Below are 24,388 nucleotides of genomic sequence, written 5' to 3'. Positions count from 1 at the left end.
CGCAGAAAAATCAAGCCTGTATTTCTCTGTCTTTCTGATTACTATCTCCGTGTAACACTTACTGTGGGATACACAATCCAGTTTTGACTCTGGCTGAATATCACAGCAGGAAAATATAAAGCTACAAGTTGTATAATGAAAAAGAGATCTGAAGAGAAACAAAAAAAAATTATTGTTGCTGGCAGGTGCCCCTTTTTTTTGAAAGCGTTCCCTCCCTGGTGTGTCTGGGTGGGTAATCTGGCAGTGACGATCTGCTCTGAGACTCAGGACAACAGTTGATTCAGCAAAAACAAGTGTGGCTGTGCTAGTGACAAGCATGTACCTGAGAGACTCACCACCGACAGCCAACCATCAAGAGCAGGTGTTTACACAAAAGGGTAACTTAACTTTGCCAATGTTAGAGAGAATCTGAAACATGGGCACTCATGAAAGGATGTTTCCTGGAGTAACACTGTACTGAGTGGTCATTGAGTCAGTCAGTTTCCAAGCAAAGACCCAGAAGAGTAGGAAGGTCATGGATGCATGCGATGTCATCACATTTATTTTCCTCTTCAAATCATGTATCAGAAGGTTTGTATGAGAAAAATGTATATCAAGGAGAATTGATTTGTTTGATATTTATGCTATGCAGAACTATAGAGATGCGAGAGGTAGCCTATTGCTGGTTCAATCTCTGGCACCAGATTAGTCTCCTGGGTTTTGCCTTAAGATCCTAGAGCACCACCATGGAGACCCTGGTGGTCCATAGCACCATACAGTGTACTTGGTCCACAGCATGACTCAGACTGAGCATTGAATTGCCAGCCGTATTATCAGATTATCACTGGAAGTGTCTTCCATGGCCTCATGAATGCCAAAATAAGATAAAAAGGAAAGAGAAATAAAAACAAATAATAATAATATTTTAAAGTAATGCAGAATCATCTGGAGTCCAAAGTCAGGCCAGAGAGGGTGAGTAGAAGCAGGTGCAGGAAGCAGCTTTGAATGTAGGCCCCTCCCTTCTCTGGGGCAGAGGAGGGATAAGAGCTGAGAGAGAGCCAGGCCCAGGGTTGTGGTGTCTGCAGGCAGCACTCTGGGCATCTCCATCATGACCTGGGCTCTTCTCCTCCTCAGCTTCCTCAACCATGGCCCAGGTGAAGCTCCAGAAAGGCACCCTGGGCACATCTGTGCTCTCCCTTTGTCTTCCCTCCCCAGGTCCTTCAGAACCAGCCTGAACTCACCAATGTTTTATTTTCTCTTTATTCAGGGACGTGGGCTCAGCATGTCCTGACTCAGCTTCCCACAGTGTCTGGGACTCAGGAACAGACAGTCACCATCTCTTGTACTGGGACCAGCAATGACATTGGGGCAACTAACTATATATCCTGGTTCCAGCAGCAGGAGGGCACAGCCCCCAAAACTCTGATTAATAATGTCAATAAGCGGCCATCAGGGATCCCTGATCACTTCTCTGGCTCCAAGTCTGGCAACACAGCGACCCTGACCATCTCTGGGCTCAAGCCTGAGGACTGATTATTACTGTATCTCATATACAAATACTCACACTTTCCACAGTAGCTGCTGTACACTAGGAAGTGAGACAAAAACCTGTTCTCAACCTCCTCAGACTGCCACACTTCTGAATCCAAGTTTTGTTGCCTTTAACTCACTTAAAATATTTTAGTTAATGCAAAGTTTAAATAACAAAGAAATATTCAACAATTTTTATTTTATAATATTTTATACATTTTTTCATATTTACCATTTACTATGAGCTGGAGCAATAGCACAGCGGTGGGCCATTTGCTTTGCCCGAAGCCGGTCTAACCAAGCCAGGTTCGATTCTTCCACCCCTCTCTGACAGCCTGGCAAGCTACCGAGAGTATCTTGCCCACATGGCAAAGCCTGTCAAGCTACCCATGACGTATTCAATATGTCAAACACAGTAACAACAAGTCTCAAAATGGAGATGTTACTGGGCCCACTCGAGCAAATCAGTGAACAATGGGAGACAGTGCAATGCTGCCATTTACTACAGCACTGTAGCACTGTCCTCCCATTATTCATCGATTTGCTCCAGCATGCACCAGTAACTTCTCCTTGGTGAGACTTGTTGTTACTGTTTTTGCCATACTGAATAGGACCCGTGGAGCTTGTCAGGCTCTGCAGTGAGGGCAGGATACTCTGGATAGCTTTCCAGGCTCTCTGAGGAATTGAACCTGGGTTGACCACATTTAAGGCAAATGCCCTACCAGCGGTGCAATTGCTCCAGATTAATTAAAAAAAAAAAGAACTAGGGAGTGGGGGACAGCATGGGCACCAAGGAACAGGAGATCTCAAACTCTCACGTTCCTGTACCTGGTAGAACCCCCGGTTCGGGACTAGACTCCCCGGCATAGGAGAACCAAGAAAGTTTGAATGGAATGCAGGCAAAGTTCTGCGGGGCAATTAGAGAACCATTCCCCAGAAAAATGGTTTTTTGTTTGTTTGTTTGTTTGTTTTCTTTTGGGGGTATATGCAGAGCTTATTTCTATCAGTGCTTGGGGGGCCACATGGGGTGCCATGAAGGATCAAATCCGACTTGGTTGTGTGCAAGGCAAGCGCCCCCCTCCCTCCCCCCCCCCCCCCCCCCAGCTATTGCTCTGGTCACAAATCTTAACCCTAAAAATATTTGTGGAGCTGGGGAGAGAGTTCACAGGTCTGCAGTGCTTTGGACAGGGGCCCTGGGCTTGCTCCTGGGCGCTGAGCCTGGTGAGGGGGAAGGGTTAGCTCAAATGAACAATAACATCAAATATAAATAGTAGTATTGGTTACTAAAAGCTGGAAACGTTATTTGGCCCATTGGGGCTCATTAGCTCCTGCTGGGAAATTTTTGATAACCTTATTTGTTTCTTGCCAGCTTTCTTGGGTCACAGCCCGAGGTGCTCAGGAGTTACTCCTGGCTCTGGGATCACAAATCACTCATGGTGGGCCAGGGGACCCATAGGATACAAGGGCTTCAATCGGATCAGCCATGTTCGAGGCAGGTACCATGTTCTCTGTACTATCGCTCAGACCCCAGGAGAACCTGTTTCCTACACTCAGATAATATAAAGTTTCCTCATGTTCCAGAACAAAACCCCAGGTATTTAAAGGCTGGAGAAAAGGTCCTTCAGACTAATTGTCTATGTTCATTTCTAATTCTCTCACCAATCAATTGTATAAGCTATTTTAGTCACTTATAAAATACTTAGAACTGTAGCGCTGTAGCACTGTCCTCCCATTGTTCATTGATTTGCTCAAGTGGGCACCAAATTGTGAGACTTGTTGTTACTGTTTTTGGCATATTGAAAATGTCACAGGTAGCTTGCCAGGCTTTGCCGTGCAGGCAAGATACTCTCGGTAGCTTGCCAGGGTCTCCGAGAAGGGTGGAGGAATCAAACCCATGTTGGCCATGTCGACCACTTGCAAGTCAACACCTTACCTGCTGTGCTATCGCTCTAGCCCATAAAATACTTATTTAGAATATTTTCATTTTTTGTTTTATATTTTTCAGCATTTCAGCATTTATTTTATATTTAATGTTTTATATTTTGACTACCCTGTAACTTACAATTACTTCTGTTCCGAGAAACAGCTGATCTTTCCTGTGGTGTTGCTTATTTTGGACATTTTATAATTTGTCATTATATGAGAGAGAGAGAGAGAGAGAGAGAGAGAGAGAATGTGTGTGTGTGTGTGTGTGTGTGTGTGACTGCTTTTACTTAACATAATGACTTCTGAGTTTAAGAAATAACGTTGGAATTTTTAACCTACTTTTGAGAACCAGAGATAACCAGACTTACTTGACCTACCACCCTCCTTTTGAGCACAGCGGGTAGGGCATTTGCTTGCACACAACTGACCTGGGTTCGATTGCTCCATCCCTCTTGGAGAGTCCAGCAAGCTACTGAGAGTATCCCACCTGCACGGCAGAGCCTGGCAAGCTCCCCGTGGCGTGTTCGATATGCCAAAAACAGTAACAACAAGTCTCACAATTTGTTGTGAGACGTTACTGGTGCCCACTCAAGCATATTTTGTATTCAAGATATTTTCTATTCCTTCTATAGTTTTATTATATTCACATCTGTGCATCTAATAATAGCACTATAACTCATTAACTCTTTTCTGTCCCTAAAAGAAATTCCTATTTAATTCCCAGTACCTCTCAAGTCCCTTTTAGCTTAAACTCACATAAACAAAAATACACAGTATTGGTGATAATATGTGCTTATTTCAGACATTTCACATTAATGAAATCACTATCATATATAACATTGTGTTTGGTTTCTCCTGCTTCTTTATCAAGTTTTTTTCTTTATTTCTTATTTTAGCTCCAGAGATGGTTCAATATTTCCATAAAAAATTCTAATCTATGTATATGTGTATAATATTATATCCAATATTGGAGTATTCCTATTTAATTGTGTTTTCACTATAACTGTATTTTTTCTGGTTGTTCAGAAATTGAAGAGTCTTTGAATCTAACCTTAACCTTGGAAGATATATCCAAGTTCTATAATGAAAAAAACTGTCATTTTTAAATTGTTTTTTGTTTGATTTTGTTTTGGAGTCACAGCCAGTGATGCTCACGAATTATTCTTGGCTCTACAGTCAGGAATTTTCCCTAACAGTGCTTTGGGGACCATATGGGATGCTAGGGAACCAACCCAGGTTGGCCATGTACAAGGCAAAAACTCTACCCACTATTTTGTCTCTTCGACTAGAAAACAGTCATTTGAAAAAAAATAATAGGGATGTTATAGCAGAGTACCAGGTAAATTGTGTCCAGTCTGCTGCATGCATTATCATCTGCAATTTCTTCTCTATGCCTGAAAATTACAAAACCTTTTCTCTAATCTTGAGATATATCCTAAGTGTGAGCTTCAAGAAAGCCAACTGAAGTGGTTTCTATTATTTAAATATTTTCTGAGTAACAACCCTACCTTATTTAATGTTAGAATCCTTGTAAGTTCAGCTAAAAAGTCACTCAAGAAAGTATAAATCTGGGGAGCTTTTTTAGGATTCATAAACAAAGCCTATTCCTCTCCAAAACCTTCTCATTTTTTTTTGCTTTGGTTTATTTATTTACTTATTTATATGCTTACTTAAATTGAATCACCATGAGATACAAAGTTGCAAAGCTTTCATGGTCAGCTTTGAGTCCCACAATGTTCAAAAACCCATCCCTCCACTAGAGTACATTTCCCTGCACCAATGTCGTCAGTTTCCCTTCCCCAGCCTGTTCTATAGCAGGTAGGTTACTTCTCTGTCTCTGTCTCTGTCTCTCTGTCTCTGTATCTCTCTGTCTCTGTCTCTCTCTCTCTCTCTCTCTCTCTCTCTCTCTCTCTCTCTCTCTCTCTCATCTTTACCTATTCTCAGCACATAGCTCTTATCCAGAGTGATCATTTCCAAGTATCTTTGTCATAGTGCTATCTTCTCTATCCCAACTGCCTTCTTCCCCAGCACTTTTCACTTTCTAGATAAGAAAATTATCACTTAAATAAACCTTGGAAGAGAAGGAATGCATTGCAGAGATGCCTCCAGACCCCACGCCAGACTGAGTTTCATCTGTGGCAATGCAGAGGGGTATGGATGAGTTCCACCACCAGTCAGAACAGCCTCAACAGCTGAAAATTTCCAGAACTCAATTGCCACTATGTGCATGGCTGATTGCCACAGGTTCAGACAAGTCTCATCCTTGAGTGAACCTGCTAAAAAAAAAAAAAACAGAAATGAGGATTTTGTGGCCAAAGTCTCCAGGCTCATGTGGAGTAGGAAATGGGCAACCTCCCTCTCCCTGTGCTTCTGGTCGCCTGGCAGTCACACACAGGAACTGCCTCTGGGGCCATATAAGCTCATTAACAGCCATGATCCAGAAACTCACCAAAACCCTGGAAGAGAAAGAGAGCAGCAAGCCCCAGTGTTGCCTCCAGACCCCAAAGTCACCATCAAATTATAAATTCAATTCTATCAGTATCACCCATTTGAAAATATTAGAATGACTGGAGTTCATGTCTGCAAACGTTGTAACATGACATCTAAGAATCTATATAGGGCTTAATAACTCCAGGGTTGTATAACAATCTATATGCACTTTCATGTAAGGAAAGCTTTGGGGATAATTTTTGGCAAATTCTTCATAACGAGAAATACAAAATACTGTCACACTTTTTGGACTGGCTTTGGGGGGTGGGGTAGAATAATTCAATATATGGTGGTGAGAAAGTGTAATGGTGGTGAGATTGATGTTGAAATATTGAATGTAATAAATTATTGTGAATACCTTCATAAAAATAAATTAAAAAGATAAAATTATGACTTTCTTAGTGACAGGTTTTGTGTCCAGACCAAGTTTCAGGATAAAGAGCTGGGCCTTTTGTTGGGTGGGCCCATGGAGCTCAGGATAGATGGGCAGCTAGAAACCAAGGGTGAACACATACAGACAGGGGTGATGAAACAGCCCAGAGATTTTACATCCTGTTGAAATTCCTGGAACAGGCACATAAACTCGTATCTGAGATTTTACACAGAAATTTCTACTCCTCATTTTATTCCTCCTGATCCCCTGTGAATTGCTAAATTTGCCAGCACTAAAGTCTTTTTCTCACTACAGTTTAAGAACTCTGTACTACAAAATCAGAACTGCATTCATAGCTGCCAGTGCACAGCAGACAGAGACAATGAGGATGCAGTGTAAAAGTCCAGCAAGATTAATGAACTATGTCAATGATGCCTGAATGTCTGTACCAGCACCAACTGTTTCTATAACCTCTTGGCCAGAACCAAGCCCTGAGCATTTCCGGATGTGGCCCCAGGATCAAATTAATAACTAAAAACAGCTGGAATGACCACACTTATATCAAAAGAGAATTCAAAAAAAGAAATTCTATGAGGAAGGGATACAGATGGTCATCATGTAATGATCAAGTGATCTGTACATCAAAAAGAACTTATACTCCTAAACATACTTTTACCTAACTATGAATAATCAAGATATATTGAACAACATATATAGACCTGAACAAAGATTCTGACAGCAATAAAATAGTAGTAGCAGATTTCAACACCACTCACTCACTGTCTGATAGATCAACCAGAAAGATACTCAAAAAGAAAACTCTGGTTTTAAAGGAAGAAATCGAGGGGATGGGTCTAGCAGACTTTCCTAGAGTTCTTCACCCTCTCAGAAACCCCAAAGTTGGAGTAAATATTCTTCCCCAATAAATATGGAGCATTCTCCAAGAAAATGGGGAGGAGGTGGAAACTCAAATACTTAGATTCATAATTTACTACTGAACAATCAGAGGTAAGTGGTTTTAAATTGATATAAAAGAGGCCAAAAGATTCCTCTAACCTTCTGCTTGCTGCTCCACAATCCCAGGTGAGGCCTATCTCTCTTTGATATCACTGGAACTGCTCTGGAACCCGAGGCAGAGCTCCAACAAGAGGAAGAGCCTCTTCCTCACATTAGGCCCCAGCAGCCTCCATACTGGACCTCCGTCACTTTAAAGGCCCACATCACAGCTCCTGAATTGTTGGCCACTTGTGTGATTGTGCAATAGCTCTGCTAAACAATTTATATCTGCTCACAGTTATTCTTCCTGTCATTCTGTGAGGGTGGAAAGAAAAGACAGAGAGAAGTTGCCAGCTTTATCCTTTAGTATCTTCCAGTGAGGGAGGGCTTTTGCAGCACAGTGTAACTACAAAGACTGATTCTCACCAAAAGAACACTAGAAAACCAATGGAAAAACACATAGGAACCCATCAAGCTCACTGAACAAAATGGAGCATCATTAAAGACATAAACGACACCAGTAAATCCTCAGTGTCTTTAGTGACATAATGATGAGGGTGTTCAATGAGTTCAAAACACAATAGCACAATTAGTCAGCAAAGCACAAGAAGGTATGAGAGTCCAAATGAGAAAATGACTACAATCAGAAATCACAGAAATGAAGAACATGGTAAAGGCCCTCGCGTTGATCATCGATTTGCTTGAGCGGGCCCAGTAACGTCTCCATTGGAGACTTTGTTGTTACTATGTCTGGCATATCGAATACTCTCGGTAGCTTGCCCGGCTCTCCGAGAGGGGCAGAGGAATCGAACTCGGGTCGGCCATGTTGGCTGCGTGCAAGGCAGACGCCCTACCCGCTGGTAGATGATATTAAAAAGAAAATTGATAGAATCTCTGAACATCAGAATAACAGAAGCTGAACAGAAGATTGAGACACTCCAAGATTAGAATCAGGAAACCACTAGAATACAGCAGAAGATGGAAAATATCCTGGGAATAAATGAACAACATACCAGAGAACTATAAGTTCAAAACAAACTATATCAAAATCGTTGATGTCCCTAAAGAACAGGAAGACAAATGTGGTAAAGATGCTCTATTTAAAGAAATTGATAAGAATTTCTCAGAGTTGATGATTACAGTCGCTGAAATCCAAAAGGCCTCTGGGGTTCCAGTGTAAATGGGCCCAATTAGTAAAACTACAAGACATATTGTACTCAAAGACAAAATCCAAATTTAGAGAAAGAATACTGAATGTAGGAAGATAAAAAAACTTTTATTGAAAGTAAAGTCCATTAAATAAATGTATACCAGATCATCAATGAGGCCTTATGAGCTAAAAGAACATTGACGAATTTAGTGCAAAAACTCATTGAAATAAATACCTTATCAAGAATACTGTGTCTAGCTAGATATCATTCAGATTTGAAAGAATTATACAGAACTTCATGGACAGGCAACAGCTTAGGGAATACGTAGCCTTGAAACACATTTTGTAGGAAGTGTTTAAAAAGCTCCTTAAGGGGCAGAGAAACTTCCCATCATGTGGCCTTTACTATGGCACTCACTATAACTGACAGTGGTGCAGGCAAATCCTATATAAATGAGCAAACTCAGTGACTAAGAGACTTAAAGTTGGAGAAGACATTTTGGCATCCTGGTAGGGTTGACAAAATAAGAGTTGTAGTTCATTCAAAAAGAAGGAACCCAAGATTTAATCATAAGTTGCAGAAAAAGATGAGAATCTAACATAATTTTTAGGTGAAATAAAGAGAAGGATGTAGTATTATGTTGGTTTTATATCTTTAGTATCCATAGTTACAGAAAGAGGACTTAGATGCATATAGTATTTACATAAAGAAACTTGATCACCTATCTATGAATGTAGTGATCTAGAAGAAAACCACCTTAGAAGGGTAAACAAATTGCCTGTGGTCTGTCACAAATTAAAGACAAACTGGAACTAAGGTTCTTAGATAATAAAACTGTTCATAAGTACCGCACTGTAGAGATAAGAATGCAGAAAAATCAAACCTGATATTCTATGTCTCTCAGATTACTACCTCCATGTAACACCTACTGTGGGATACACAATTTATTCTTAACTCTCCCTAAATATCACAGCAGGATAAAATAAAGTTGCAAGATGGATAACACAAAGAAGATCTGAAGAGAAACAGACACAAAAACCTACTGTTGCTGACAGGAGCCCTTGTTTGTTGAAAGGGCTCCCTCCCTGGGGTGTGTGTGTCGGGGTTGAACTGGGAGTCACAATCTGCTTCTGAGACCAGGACAGCAAATGCCCCAGCACAAACAAGTGTGGTTGGGGTAGTGACACGATCTTACCTGAGAGTCTCACCACCAGCAACCAACCATCAAGAGCAGGTGTTTACACAAAAGGGCAGGTTAACTTTGCCAATGTTAGAGAGAAACTGAAACATGGGCACCCACAAGTGGGAATTTCCTGGAGTAGTACTGTACCGAGTGATCAGAGTCAGTCACATTACAAGCAAAGACCCAGAATAGGAAGGTCATAAATGCATGCGATGTCATCACATTTATTTTCCTCTTCAAAGCAGGAATCAAAATGTTTGTATGAGTAAATTTTATATCAGGGAGAATTAGTTTTCTTGATAGTTGTGCTATGCAGAAATACAGAAGTGCCAGAGGTAGTCTATTGCTGGTTCAATCTCTGGCACCAGATCGCTCTCCTGGGTTTGGTGTTGGATTCACAGAGCACTGTGGCCCTGGTGGTCCACAGCACCATGCAGTACATTTGATCCACAGCACACTAAGTTTAGGCATTGAACTAGCAGACCCATTAGCAGACTATCACTGGGAGTGGCATCCATGTTCCCCTGAATGCCAAAATAAGATAAAAAGTACATTAAAAAAAGCAATAAGAATGATTTTTTAAAGTAATGCAGTATCATCTGGAGTCCAAGACCAGGCCAGAGAGGGGTGAGCAGAGGCAGATGCAGGAAGCAACTTTGCATACAGGCCCCTCCTTTCTCTGGGGCAGGGGAGGGATAAGAGCTGGGAGAGAGCCAGGCTCAGAGTTGGGGTGTCAGCAGGCAGCACTCTGGGCATCTCCATCATGACCTGGGCTCTTCTCCTCCTCAGTCTCCTCAGTCAGGACCCAGGTGAGGCTCAGCGAATGGACCTTGGGAACACCTGCGCTCACCCATTGTCTTCCCTCCTCAGGTCTATCCAGAACCAGACTGAACTCACCAGTGTTTTATTTTCTCTTTCTTCAGGGACCTGGGCTCAGAATATCCTGACACAGCATCCTTCCACATCTGTGACTCAGGGACAGACAGTAACCATCTCCTGTATAGGAACCAGTGATGACATTGGGGGATATAATCTTGTCTCCTGGTACCAGCAACAGGAGGGCAAGGTCCCTAAAATGTTGATTTATGAGGACAATAAGCGGCCATCAGGGATTCCTGATCACTTCTCTGGCTCCAAGTCTGGCAACACAGCAACCCTGACACTCTCTGGGCTCAAACCTGAGGACGAGGCTGATTACTACTGTTGCTCTGGCAGGCGTGGTGGCACTGGCACAGTGGTTCACGCTCATAGGGAAGTGAGACAAAAACCTGCTCTGAGTCATCTTGTTCTCCTTCCCTTCTGAAATAAGATTTTCATTAGTTTTTATATTTATTTTTAAATTAAATGATTACAAGCTTTTGGTATTTTTAAGTTATAACATTCTCAAAATTCTTTCATATTTACTCTATTTTCTGCTCTTTTATTTGTTTCTAATTCTCTCCGAATTTGTATGGTATGCAGGCATGCACAAAAATAAAGTCATAAACTGTTTGAGCTAATCTATATATCCACCTATAAAGGTGGAGAGTTTTTGGATAGAATTGGCATCCCATAATTTTAGTCCTTTAAGACCTGTTTTCTTATAGTCTCACCTTGATACATCCATTAACATTTTTATTCCATAACATATTTTTCCTCTTAAAGAACTTCCTATATACCAGCAGTTCTATCCAATATTTCTGCTCCTCAACTCTCTACATAAAAAAAAATTTACAGTCCATGTCAACACATTTGCATTGCTTGGAGTTTACGTATCCCTGTCAAGGATTCATATAGCATATTAGTTGTTTAACTTTTCTTATTGATCTCAATTTTGTTCTAGGTTCATTCTTCCTGAAACCTACATAAATTAATTGTTACAGATAAATAATTCTTTTATGACTATAAATGATTTTTCTTTTGATAATTAATCCATGAATAAAATTAAGCATCAATTTCTGGCGTTTTCATTCAGAACACACAAGCAAATAGACACTTGAAATCTTTTAAATAGGATTATCCAGAAGTAAACTGAAACAAATTGAAATGTGAACCTGATTAAGTGCTGTGGAATTTGGAGGTCCAGATACATCAGGAACCTTAGAACTGGGAGGATCCTGCAGGAACCTTAGTGAAGCCATGAAGTTAGGTTATAAGCAGTCGGCATAGCTGCAGCAGTGTCAAGCAGTGTGACGTCAGAAGCTTCGGTAGTGGGGAACATGGACTACCCCCATTCTCAGGATGCCCCATGGTTTAACTATGGGATTCCAGTGTGTCTGTGAATTTCAGTTGCTTGACTTGCATCTCCTCCGAGGTTTAGGTTGTGAACCTGAAGAGTAAGACTGGTAGATGAGTCAACATGAAGAGGTTGTCACTGTATGCGTATATTTAAAACGGGCATTTGCTGTAATAAAACTTTTAAAAATAAACAAAGTGAAAACAAAAAAGACCATAAAATGGGGACTTTGTAGGAATCCTCTGTTTTTCTTTTCTTTTAATGTACACTTTTTTTTTTTTATTCTGAGGACCAGGGAATGAGACTGTAAAGGACTAGAAAGAATCAAGGTGGTTTTCAATTCTTCCATTTCCCTCCAAGTCTCGATATTTCCCAACTGTGTAATCTAGCAGTTAGGGGAGCACCCGGTAATTCTCCCTCTTGCCACCCTCGTGAGGTGCCGCTCCCCTACCCGGGGTGTCCCATGCCATGGGTGGATGAAGGAGGAGATGAGGGCCAGACTGGTTGATGATCAGTTGCCATTCATTCCATTCTCCCCACGTGCCTGTTCCAATCTCTCTAAGCTCTCCATTCTCTTCTCACACTGCCGCTCATTCCCGTCTCCTCCTGTCTCTCCCACTCATCTCTCTGCACTCCCTCTTACAGTCTTGTCTCTCCAAGCGCCTTCTCCTGCATTCTTCCCCTACATTCTTCTCCATGGATCCCCTTTGCTAGTCTTTCTGCTTCATCTTGCTGCCCTGGTCTCTCTCTGGTCTCTCTCCAACACCCAACCTTGGGGGTAGCTATGGCTACCCCGTCCTGCAATAATATCAACATATCAAAAGCCCTTCCAGACTGCCCATCAGGCCTAAGGGAAGAAATCCCACCTAGGGATGTTTCTCCTCTCCTTAGTCCAATAACTTAATTGATATCTTAATTAACATCTTAATTCTACTTCTTAATATTAGTTTTTTTGTATGGACACAGTAAGAGATACATTGAGCTTCTAGGGTGACTCTCCTGGGAACATTTAGCCATAGGCTCAGAATACAGTGCTCAGACCGGAGTAAGCATTCCTAGACCTAGCAGGGTCCTAATCTAGTTATTACATTTTGGATCATGACAAAATTTGTCCAGGTCCATGCTCTTAACTTATAGTTAAGTATTATGGCACTTTGGCCAGGCCCATTTCAATGCCAGGGTAGCTCACAGTTCACAGCAGAGTTTCCGGGATCCTGTTCAGGACATGTGGTGGCACCAGGCATCGAACTTGAAACCTTACTTTAACTTAACTAGTGAACTGGTCTACAGACCCTAACTCTGATTTAGACTGCAGGTATGAGAGAATGTAAAAATTGAAGAAAAAGCAAAAGACAAAATCTGAGAAATTGAAAGTAGATTTCCAAGCTTTCGAAAGAAATAAAGAGGGTCTATAATTTTACGTTAAACTTAACTATAAAGGGTGGAGAGGTGTTTTATATTAATATATCATTTATATAGAGAGATCTGGGTTGAAGGAAGCCCAAAATACTGAAACTCATCTGTGTTCTAATAAATGTATATGAATGATAACAACAGAGAAAAAAGCAAGTCATAGGGCTCAATCCTCTCAATTTGCTCCCCATTACATTTATAGCCATCTTATTCCTTGACTGCAGGAACTGCTGACTGACAGTAGATCACGAAAGGAAATGTTGGATGTTTTCACAGTTGATTACAATCTCTCCTCTCCTGATCCTTTAGATCAGAGAAGGAATGTCCTCATCCTTCTCAGGGACCCGCAACTGACATGTCTTTAATGAGAAAGACTTGTTTTGTGGGAATTTCCCCTTGTTTCTGCTCCTTCTACTTGGAGGCACCTGAATGGTTTCACATAACTAGTAGGAGCATACAGCTTTACATCATTAGACCCTCGGCAAAGATCCCAACTTGGACTCCTTTATCTAATATTTCTCTTCTATTAGTGTTGCCTTAACTCTTATGGCCATTCTGTTCAGTGGGTATACATTTTAGGAGTATGAGTTTCCTGATGATTTGAAACTAAGAGTTGATTTATCTGCATTCTTCTTTGCTAGTAGATTTACCACTTGGAAGATTACATTTTGGCATTATATCACTGTAACTTCTTTTATTAATATTTTATGAAATGCTTTTTAAGCAATTTAAAAATATTTCTTTTGAACACATTTAGAGTGGATACTTTGTGGAAATCATTGGGTTTTCTGCTCTTTTTTATTTGTATTCCTGAAATTTGAGGACAAGGCAGAGGTTGGGAGGGTACTGGAAAGAAATGAAGTGGGTTAAAACATAGGGGAGAAAAATAGGAACTAGAGGAGATATATTCCAGATTTATTTAACTAGAGGAGATATATTCCACATTTGCTTTCTTTATGAGTTTTGGTAATGCAGTATATATTCACCAGAGGGAAGTGAAGACCATGGTCTGGGAAGATCATTGTGTGGTTTACCCTGAATTGTATGAAATACCAGTCACTGCCTTGATCACTTGCCATCCCGTTACTAATTGATTTGCTCGAGCAGGCGCCAGTAACGTCTCCATTTGTCCCTGTCTCGTGCTAGTGTAGCTCAGTGGCGTCTGCTTGCTTCAGGAACATGAAGAGCCTCAAACTGATCATTCATGGTCTTGACTAAGAAGTCTGACCATCTCGTAGGTGGACGGCCATGTGTTCTTCTGACATCCTGAGGAATCCAGTCAGTAATGGCTGTAGTCCAGCAGTCATCTTAACATCATATTACATGTCCTGCCCATCTGATTTTCAATGCCTAATCTTAGCTTTTCCTAGGAAGAAATATCAGTGGGTGTACTAGTTTGCTGACTCTTCTTGAGTCCAGAGACACAGAATGAAAAACATGAAATTCAGTGCTTTTGATGTTCTTGAAATGCAGTATATATTGTGATCCACATTTTCAGTTACTCAAATTGCTGCCCTCTGAGTATTCTCATGGCTTTCAGATAGATGCATAATGTAGAGAAATGGTGTCTGAGCTTACTAGAACTGAAGAGTAATCTGTGGCTGAGTATTTATTTGACTTGACAGTAAAGTAAATTTACTTAAAAGTAAATCTTTTAAGAATTGGTGAATTTATATTTCTAACTTCCTCACCTTCTTAGTTTTTTCAGTGGTTGTGTTTGATATCACACTCACTATGGTGCTTTCTCATTTAGTTGTGTTGCTCACTAAGGCTACACATTCTGCATTGGTGCTCCCTGGGGCTCTATTTTTCTAGGTGAAAATATTAATATCTTATACTACCACTCATCACTGGGGGTTCCTGTTAATTTTACTATTCACATGACATGGATGTAGGATTGCAGAAAATCTCTTCTGGTGCTGGGATCCAGACAGCAAATCTGCCAATTTGAAACAACAGAGATTCCAGAATCATGTCCATGACATGTGGTGGCACCAGAATTCGAACTTGAAACCTGACTCTTGCAGGGCAGGCAATGTGTATTAGAAAATTTGTAATATAATGTATAGTATATAATATATGGTATTATATATACTACATATAGCATATATATTATAAAACATACTCATTATATAATATATAATATATAGTATTATGTATATTATATATTGCATATAGTATTATAATAAAAATAGGACATAAAAGGGAATAAAACATTGGATTATACAAATTCATAAGAAATACCTTACTGATATTGTACTTCTCTTCTTTTTCTCTCACTATTATTTTTTCAATGGTATAATAGAGTAAATTATTTAGTGTCTTGATGCTTGCTGAATGAGAGTAGGAGGGAGGAAATTGACATTGACAAGTTCAAGAATGCAAAGGCAACACTGGGAGACACAAATGGGAGTATCACTACTTGTGTTTTTCTATTTTGCTATTTATTCTTGGACTTCCTCGATCCAAAGCATCCCTGTGGTGCAAAGGTGAGTGTTCCAATGATCAAGTGCCTGAGGAATTCCATGCTGCAGATATTTCAGCACAAACAAGTGTGTCAGGGGCCAGTGAAAAGTGTGTAGTTTGGAGACCCACAGTAAGAGATCACCATGAGCAAGTCTTTAGAGATATAGCCAAATTTCCTAATGTTAGAAAATAACCCAGAATATGGACTCCCAATAGAGAGTACCTCTATGGGTGCCCCGAGCTTGTGTGTTCACAGAGACATTGTTATGTCCCAGCAGGGTCCCATAGACACAAGTGATCATGAACATGAGGGATTTCAGCATATTTATTATTCTCTGTAAATGAGGTATAAATAAATATTTATTTTGAGAAAAAATAATGTCAGAACAATTTGTTTACTTGATTATCTCTGCTGTCAAGAAATCCTGAGAGATCACTCCAAGGCCAGGCCAGAGAGGAGTGAGCAAAGGCAGGTGCAGGAAACAGCTTTGCATGCAGGCCTCTCCCTTCTCTGGGGCAGGGGAGGCATAAGAGCTGGGAGAGAGCCAGGCCTAAGGTTGGGGTGTCAGCAGGCAGCACTCTGGGCATCTCCATCATGACCTGGGCTCTTCTCCTCCTCAGCCTCCTCAGTCAGGGCCCAGGTGAGGCTCAGGGAAGGGACTCTCTGGGCTCACCCTCTGTCTTCCCTCCTCAGATCCATCCAGAACCTGCCTTAACTCACCAGTGTTTTATTTTCTCTTCCTTCAGGGATGTGGGCTCAGAATATCCTGACTCAGCTTACCTCCATGTCTGGGACTCAGGGACAGAAAGTCACCATCTCCTGCATAGGAACCAGTGATGACATTGGGGGATATAATGAGGTCTCCTGGTACCAGCAGAATGATAATGAGGTCCCAAAAATGCTGATTTATAATGTCAATAAGCGGCCATCAGGGATCCCTGATCGCTTCTCTGGCTCCAAGTCTGGCAACACAGCAACCCTGACCATTTTCGGGCTCAAGCCTGAGAATGAGGCTGATTACTACTGTTGCTCAGGCAGGCGTGGTGGCATACGCCCAGTGGTTCACGCTCATAGGGAAGTGAGACAAAAACTTGCTCGGTGTTTCCTCATGCTCCTTCCCTCTGCATTTAGAGTTTTATTTGTTTTTTATGATTATTTTGAACTTAGTAATAACCACATGATAATTTTTAAGAATCTTATCATCTCCATATCCTTTTGAATTTACCAAGTTTTAACAAATTTTCATATTCCCACCTCCTTCCAATTTTTCCTAATTCTCTCTGAGTTTGTATGCATATATAAGCTTCCAGAAAAGTAAATTTAATAATGATCTGAGATAGTCTATGTACCCATACGTTTTGACAATCTTTTGATAGAATTTGCATCCCACAATTTCAGTCACTTAAGATATGTAACTCAGAACGGACTCACTCATCCCAACAGAACCCTGGGAGCCAAAAACGTCCAAAACTTGCTCCCGGCTAACCTCCACAGGCTTGAACAAACCACTTCCATGAGTTAATCTGCCGAAAAAATCAGGTATGTGGGTTTTGTGACCAAAATCTCCAGGCTCTCTCAGAGTCCAGGATGCATGGCCTCCGCCTTCTCCCTGTTCTTCCTGAACCCTGGCAGTTACACCTAAGGAACTATCTCTGGTGTTAGATGAGCTTATTGATGGCCATGATCCAGAGACAAACAACTAAATCTCAGAAGAGAGCAACAAGCTGCAGAGATGCCTCCATCTCCAAAGTCACCATCCAGTTAAAAATTTAACTCCATCCATCTGTATCAATTTATTTGAAATTTTAGAAATCCTGGAGTGCAAAGCCATGAAATCTCATACTCTATACCACTGATATACCAGGAGTAGTATACTACATTAGGGTATGAAATAGAACACAATTGATCTTAATTATATATGATATAATAAGGTGATATTTTCAGTCTAATTGAAGATGGTGTAAAGAAATTAAGAAGGGTAGATAAAAGTATCTCAGGACAGCTACTTAATTGGGATATCAAAGGAAAAAGAAGGGAGCAATAGTTAATTGCTTTCTTTGATAACTTGATGTTAGCAATCTTGTGCCAGCAAGAGATAGAGGGGGCCAGGTCTGAGGGGAATTTATGAGGTTTATCCTGGTCTGTTGATGCCCTAATGGGAACTTTTAAGACACACCTCGGGACACTGGAAAGAAAGGCATGTGACTTCTCTGTTTTTAAGTGTTTCCAATCTCTGTCTCTAAAACTCATAGTAAAGGACACAAAAACATCTTATATACAAGAGACTCAAGGAAAGTATTTTTTACTGCAGATGATCAGGAAAAACATAAAGGATAATGAGAGATTCTATTGGGTTCAAGCAGCTTTGCCTTATTGAAGATATTAGTGATTGATCATAGATACCCATCTTGGGAACCCAATCTTTGCAATTCTTACACATCTGGGTGTGTTGTTCTCCAGTTTTTATATTAAGAACCCTCATAACATTCTCTTTCAAAGCAAGAAGAACAAGTATATTTAATGATGACCCATTTGGGGGATTTGAAATTCTTCACTGTGAAATAACTGAGGAAAAAGCATGTCAAAGGGTTCAATCCTCTTAATTTACTCCCCTTTACATTTGACCTCATCCAATCCCTTGACTAGAAGAACTGTTGACTGACAATCGTTCACGTTCACTGTGACGGTCCTCCCGTTGTTCATCGATTTGCTCAAGCGGGCCCAGTAAGGTCTCCATCATGAGACTTGTTGTTACTGTGTTTGGCATATTGAGTACATCACGGGTAGCTTGCCAGGCTCTGCCATGTGGGCGAGATACACTCAGTAGCTTGCCGGGCTCTCTGAGAGGGGCGGAAGAATCGAACTTGAGTTGGCCATCTTGGCTGCGTGCAAGGCAAATGCCCTACTGCTGTGCTATCGCTCCAGCCCGACAATAGTTCATGACAATAGTTCATGAAAGGAAATATTGAATATGTTCCCAGCTTGTTAAACCTTTTCATCTCTTAATCATTTAGGTCAGAGAAGCAAATTTCTCAGCCTTCTCTAGGAACTACAATTTCTATGTTTCTAAGCCAAGAAAGAGTCTTCTTTTGTGAGATATCACTCGTGCTCTGCTCCTTGTATTTGAAGGTGCTGGTAATTGCACATAACTACCAGGAGCAGACAACCTTCAAGTTAAGCCCTCTGTAGCAATCCCAGGTTGGACTCTTTTACCTATAATTTCAGTTATTTTAGCACTGCAGCACTGTCCTCCCATTGTTCATGGATTTGTTCGAGCGGGCCCAGTAACAGCTCCATTGTGAGACTTGGCAAATTGAATACATCACGGGTAGCTAGCCAGGCTTTGCCTTGCGGGTGAGATACTCTTGGTAGCTTGCCAGGCTCTCCGAGAGGGGTGGAGGAATCGAACCCGGCTCGGCCGGGCCAGCTGCACACAAGGAAAATGCCCTACCAGCTGTGCTATCGCTCAGGCCCCTCAGTTATGTTACTTTTTCTTAATTACTCTTGAGGCTATGATGTTCAGTGTGCATTTCTTTAGGAGTATGTGTTTCCTGATAATTTATATATACATATAGGTATGTATATATGTCTTCTATGCTGGTGATTTTTTTTTACTTTGTATATTGCATTTTGATATTATATCACTATAGCTTCTTTTTTATTTTATTTATTTATTTATTGAATCACTGTGGGAAAGGTTACAAAGCTTTCAGATTTAGGTCTCAGTCATGCAAATATCAAACACATTTCCCTTTACCAATACTTATTTTTTACCATGAAGAACCCCAATAAAACCCCACCCCCCACCCCTCCCAGTCCCTGTGAGGCAGATGAATTCTAGTTAACACTCTATCTGCTTTGATTAGATTCATTGTTTCAATAAAAGATTCACCACTATTATTTAGAGTTTACCCCCCCCCAAATCAGACATGCTGAAAAAGCATTGTGAAGAAAAATATGGAACGCTTCACGAATTTGTGTGTCATCCTTGCGCAGGGGCCATGCTAATCTTCTCTGTATCGTTCCAATTTTAGTATATGTGCTGCCGAAGCGAGCACACTATAGCTTCTTTTGATTAATATTTTATTCTGTACTTTTGGTCCATTTCAAAATATTTTCTGTATGCTTATAACTAAAAGTTTTGTAGAAATCATTGGACTGGTCTGTTCTTTTCCTTTAAGTTTGTTTGGCTTTATAGAAATTTGAGAACATGGGAAAAAGGTTAAGAGGGAGTAGAAAACAATGAAGTGGTTAAAAACCTAAAGGAAAAGGATGTGTACAAAACGAAGAACTTACAATACTAAATGTATATTACCTACTGAGGAACCAGCAAAGTACTTAAAACAACTAGTCATAAACTTGAAGAAAGACATCGGTAGCAATACAATACTAGTGGGAGACTTCAACACTGCTTTATCGCCTCTTGATAGATCAACCATACTCAAGCTTAGCAAGGACATACTTATTTGAGGGAAAAATGGAAGAAAGGGACTTAGTAGATATATACAGGACAGTTCATCCTCAAAATGCTGAATACACATTCTTCTCAAATGTGCATGGGGACATTCTCCATGATAGACCACATGCTGAGCCACAAAATATACCTCAATAAAATTCAGTAGATAGAGACTGTATCAACAATCTTCTCAGACCATGATGCAGTGAAAATAGAAGTAAGTCACACACACAAACAGAAAATCAAATCAAAACACCTGGAAATTAAACAGCCCACTATTGAACAACGAGTAGCTTAGAATGGAAATCAAAGAGGAAATCAAAAGATTCCTGGAAACGAAACAAACGAAAATGAGGTCACTAGTTACCAAAACTTATGGGACATGGTAAAAGCTGTGTTAAGAGGAAAGTTTATTGCTCTACAAGCATTCTTCAGGAAGGAAGAGTTAGCCCACATAAATAACCTAAAGTCACAGCTCAAGAGCTTGGAGAAGGACCAATAAAAGGAGCCAACCCGGGCAGGAGGAAGGAAATAATAATACTCAGAGCAGAAATAAACAAGATGGAAACCCAAAAAACAATCTGAAAGATCAATTAAAGCAAGAGTTGCTTCTTTGAGAAAATAAACAAGATTGACAAACTTCTAGCAAGACTCACAAAAAAGGGAGAGAGAAAACCCTAATAAACTGAATCAGAAATGAGAGGGAGGACATTATGACAGAAACTACAGACATTCAAATGATCCTCAGAAATTGCTTTCAGAAACTTTATGCCATGAAACACTAAAACCTCGAGGAAAGGGATAAATTCCTAGATTTCTATAGCCTCCCAAGGTTGAACAAAGAAGACCTGGAATACCTGAACAGACCTATAGCCATCAAGGAAATGGAAAAGGTAATAAAAAGTCTCCACAAGCACAGAAGTCCTGGCCCAGATGGATTCACTAGTGAATTCTTCCAAATCTTTAAAGAGGACTTACTCCAAATCTTCTTTAAGCTTTTCCATGAAATTGAAGTATCAAAAACACTTCTGAACAGTTTCTATGAAGCAAGTATCACCCTGATACCAAAAGCAGACAAAGATACCACAAAGAAAGAGAATTTCTGATATCCCTAATGAACACAGATTCAAAGATCCTCAACAAACAGGCTGATGTCCCTAATGAACACAGATTCAAAGACGCTCAACAAACGATTAGCAAATAGAATCCAATGACTCATCAATAAGATTATACACCATGACCAAGTAGGATTCACCCCAGGAATGCAAGGATAATTTAACATTTGGAAATTGATCAAGATAATCCTCAAAAATCAACAAAATAAAAGATAAAAACCATATGATCATAACAATAGACACAGAGAAAGCATTTGACACGATTCAGCACCTGTTTATGATGAAAACCCTCAGCAAAATAGGAATCGAAGGAACTTTCCTCAATATAGTCATTGCCATACACCACAAGCCCACGGCAAGTAGCATTATCAATGGGGAAAAACTGAGAGCCTTCCCTCTAAGATCTGGCACTAGACAAGGTTGCCCACATTTGCCACTACTGGTCAATATAGTACTATAAGTCCTGGCCATTGCAGATAGGCAAGAGAAAGGTATTAAGGGAATACAGATAGGAAAAGAAAAGGCCAAGCTATTAGTATTTGCAGATGATATGATACTGCAAATATGATACTATAAATTTACTGTATTTAGAAAAACCTAAAGACTCTACAGAAAAGCTCTTAGAAACAATAGATTGGTTTAATAAAGTGGAGGCTACAAAATCAACACCCAAAAGTCCATGGCTTTCTTATATACAAATAACAAAAGAGAAGATAGAGACATTAAAAAACAATCCCATTCACAATAGTACCTCAGAAAATCAAGTACCTCGGAACCAGCTTAACTAAAGAGGTGAAGGATCTATACAAGGAAAATTTCAAAACACTAATTCAAGAAATAAAAGAGGACACTAGGAAATGGAGACACACCCCTGCTCATGGATAGGGAGGATGAACATGATAAAAATGGCAATACTGCCCAAAGCACTATACAAATTCAATATGGTCCCTACCAGGATACCCAAGACATTTTTAAAAGAAATAGACAAAAAACTACTGAAATTCATATGGAAAAATAAACCCTCCATATTCCAGTAGGCCATATTCCAGATCCTCCATATTCCAGTAGGCAGGGGTCACACCCGCCAACTGGTCCCCTGGCACTGTGTAATCCCATCAACGGCCAAGACCCAGAGACTATAAAACCCAGCTCCAGAAGAGAACAGCGCACAGTCATCTGCCCCCGCGCCTGGCTGTCCTTGCCAGGGCCCCTTCCAGAGGGGCGGGATTAGTTTCCCTCCCCGCCCTGACCAGGGCTCTGGCAGCCAAAGACCTCCAGAACCAGCCACCACCATGCTGAGACTACTCTCCACAGGTATGAAGGTACTGGCAGAGGAACAAAGGCATGCGGGTCCTGGGGCTGAGATGAGATCCTCAAGCCTGTTCGGATCGGGGCTGAGCATCCTCCACCCAGATCCTCCATATTCCAGTAGGCAAGGGTCACACCAACTAACTGGTCCCCTGGTGCCGTTGTTAAATGGCATCAATGGCCAAGAACCGGAGACTATAAAACCCAGCTCCCGGACATCTTATTATCTCATTTTTACTTTGGACAAAATGGCAGGCTACCGAATGTAACCTGCCCACATGGCAGAGTCTGGCAAACTCCCCGTGGTGTACCCAATATGCCAAATACCAGGAACAATGATGGGTCTCATTCTCCTGAAAAAGCCTTTAATATGGCACTTTTTAAAAACTCTCATGGCTAGGATGAAGGAGATATTACTGGGGCCTGCTCGAGGCAATCGACGAACAACAGGAAACTCCCACGAAGAGATAAAACAATACTAGGGAAAAAGAAGATGGGTGGCCTCATCCTCCCCAACTTCAAACTGTACTACAAAGCAGTAGTAATTAAGACAGCATGGTACTGGGCCTGAAACAGACCTGCAGACCAATGGAACAGAGTTGAATTTTCTGTCGCAGACCCCCAAATATTTGACCACTTAATCTTTGACAAAGGAGCAAGAAATGTGAAGTGGAACTAGGAAAGCATCTTCAACAAGTGGTGCTGGGAAAACTGGATAGCTACCTGCAAAAAAAAAAAATGATATCTGGCCTCTGTCTAACACCAGGCACAAAAGTCAGAGCAAAGTGGATTAAAGACCTCAATATCAGACATGAATCCATACAGTACATAGAGGAAAATGTAGGCTGAACTCTCTACAACATTAAAGCTAAAAGAATCTTTAAGGATGAAACGGCACTGACCATGTAAGTGGAAGCAAACATGAACAAATGGGACTACATCAAACTAAGAAGCTTCTGTACTTCAAAGGAAACAGTGACCAAAATAGAGAAAGAGCCCACAGAATGGGAAAGAATATTTATCTAATATCCATCTGATAAGGGATTAATATCCAGGATATACAAGACACTAGTAGAATTGTACAAGAAAAAAACCTCCAACCCCATTAAAAATGGGTAGAAGAAATGAACAGAAGTTTCCTAAAAAAGAAATACAAATGGTCAAAAGGCACATGAAAAAATGCTCCACATCACTAGCCATCAAGGAGTTGCAAATCAAAACAACAATGAGATATCATCTCATACCACAGTGACTGGCACATATTCAAAAGAACAAAAGCAACCAGTGCTGGTATGGATGTGGGAAAAAAGGGACACTCTTTCCCTATTGGTGGAATTGCCCACTAGTCTAGCCTATGGAAAATAATATAGACAGTCCTTCAAAAACTCAAAATTGAGCTTCCATATGACCCTGCAATACCACTTTTCAGAATATATCCCGAGGATGCAAAAGCACAGTAGAAATGACAACTGTACTTATATGTTCATTGCAGTACTGTTCACAATAGCCAAAATCTGGAAACAACCCCAGTGCCCTACAACAGATGACTGGTTAAAGAAACTTTGATACATCGACAGAATGGAATACTATGCAGTTGTCAGGAGAGATGAAGTCATGAGCTTTGCTTATAAATGGATAGACATGTAGAGTATCATGTTAAGTGAAATGAGTCAGAAAGAGAGGGACAGACATAGAAGGACTGCACTCATTTGTGGAGCATAAAACAACATAACATGAGGCTGACTCCTAAAGATAGTAGATACATGGGACAGATAGATTGCTCCAT

The 24,388-nt window shown here is 40.6% G+C and overlaps 1 non-coding gene and 1 gene segment (V, D, J or C); one reads left to right on the top strand and one right to left on the bottom strand.

Moving 5' to 3' along the window:
• Positions 1 to 10,391: 10,391 nt before the first annotated feature.
• Positions 10,392 to 10,931, top strand: LOC130022850 (immunoglobulin lambda variable 2-23-like). The segment is given in 2 exon segments: positions 10,392 to 10,437; positions 10,552 to 10,931. Coding segments are annotated over 2 exon segments (426 nt in total).
• Positions 10,932 to 19,674: 8,743 nt separating this feature from the next.
• Positions 19,675 to 19,781, bottom strand: LOC130022962 (U6 spliceosomal RNA). Its single transcript, XR_008792343.1, has one exon. It is a non-coding gene; the product is annotated as a U6 spliceosomal RNA (small nuclear RNA).
• Positions 19,782 to 24,388: the final 4,607 nt, after the last annotated feature.

Source organism: Sorex fumeus, unplaced genomic scaffold, assembly GCF_029834395.1.
Source record: "Sorex fumeus unplaced genomic scaffold, SorFum_2.1 ptg000021l, whole genome shotgun sequence".
In the NCBI taxonomy this organism is placed as follows: domain Eukaryota; kingdom Metazoa; phylum Chordata; class Mammalia; order Eulipotyphla; family Soricidae; genus Sorex; species Sorex fumeus.
The sequence above is the reverse complement of the archived record's forward strand: the minus strand, read 5'-3'. Positions and strand labels throughout refer to the sequence as shown.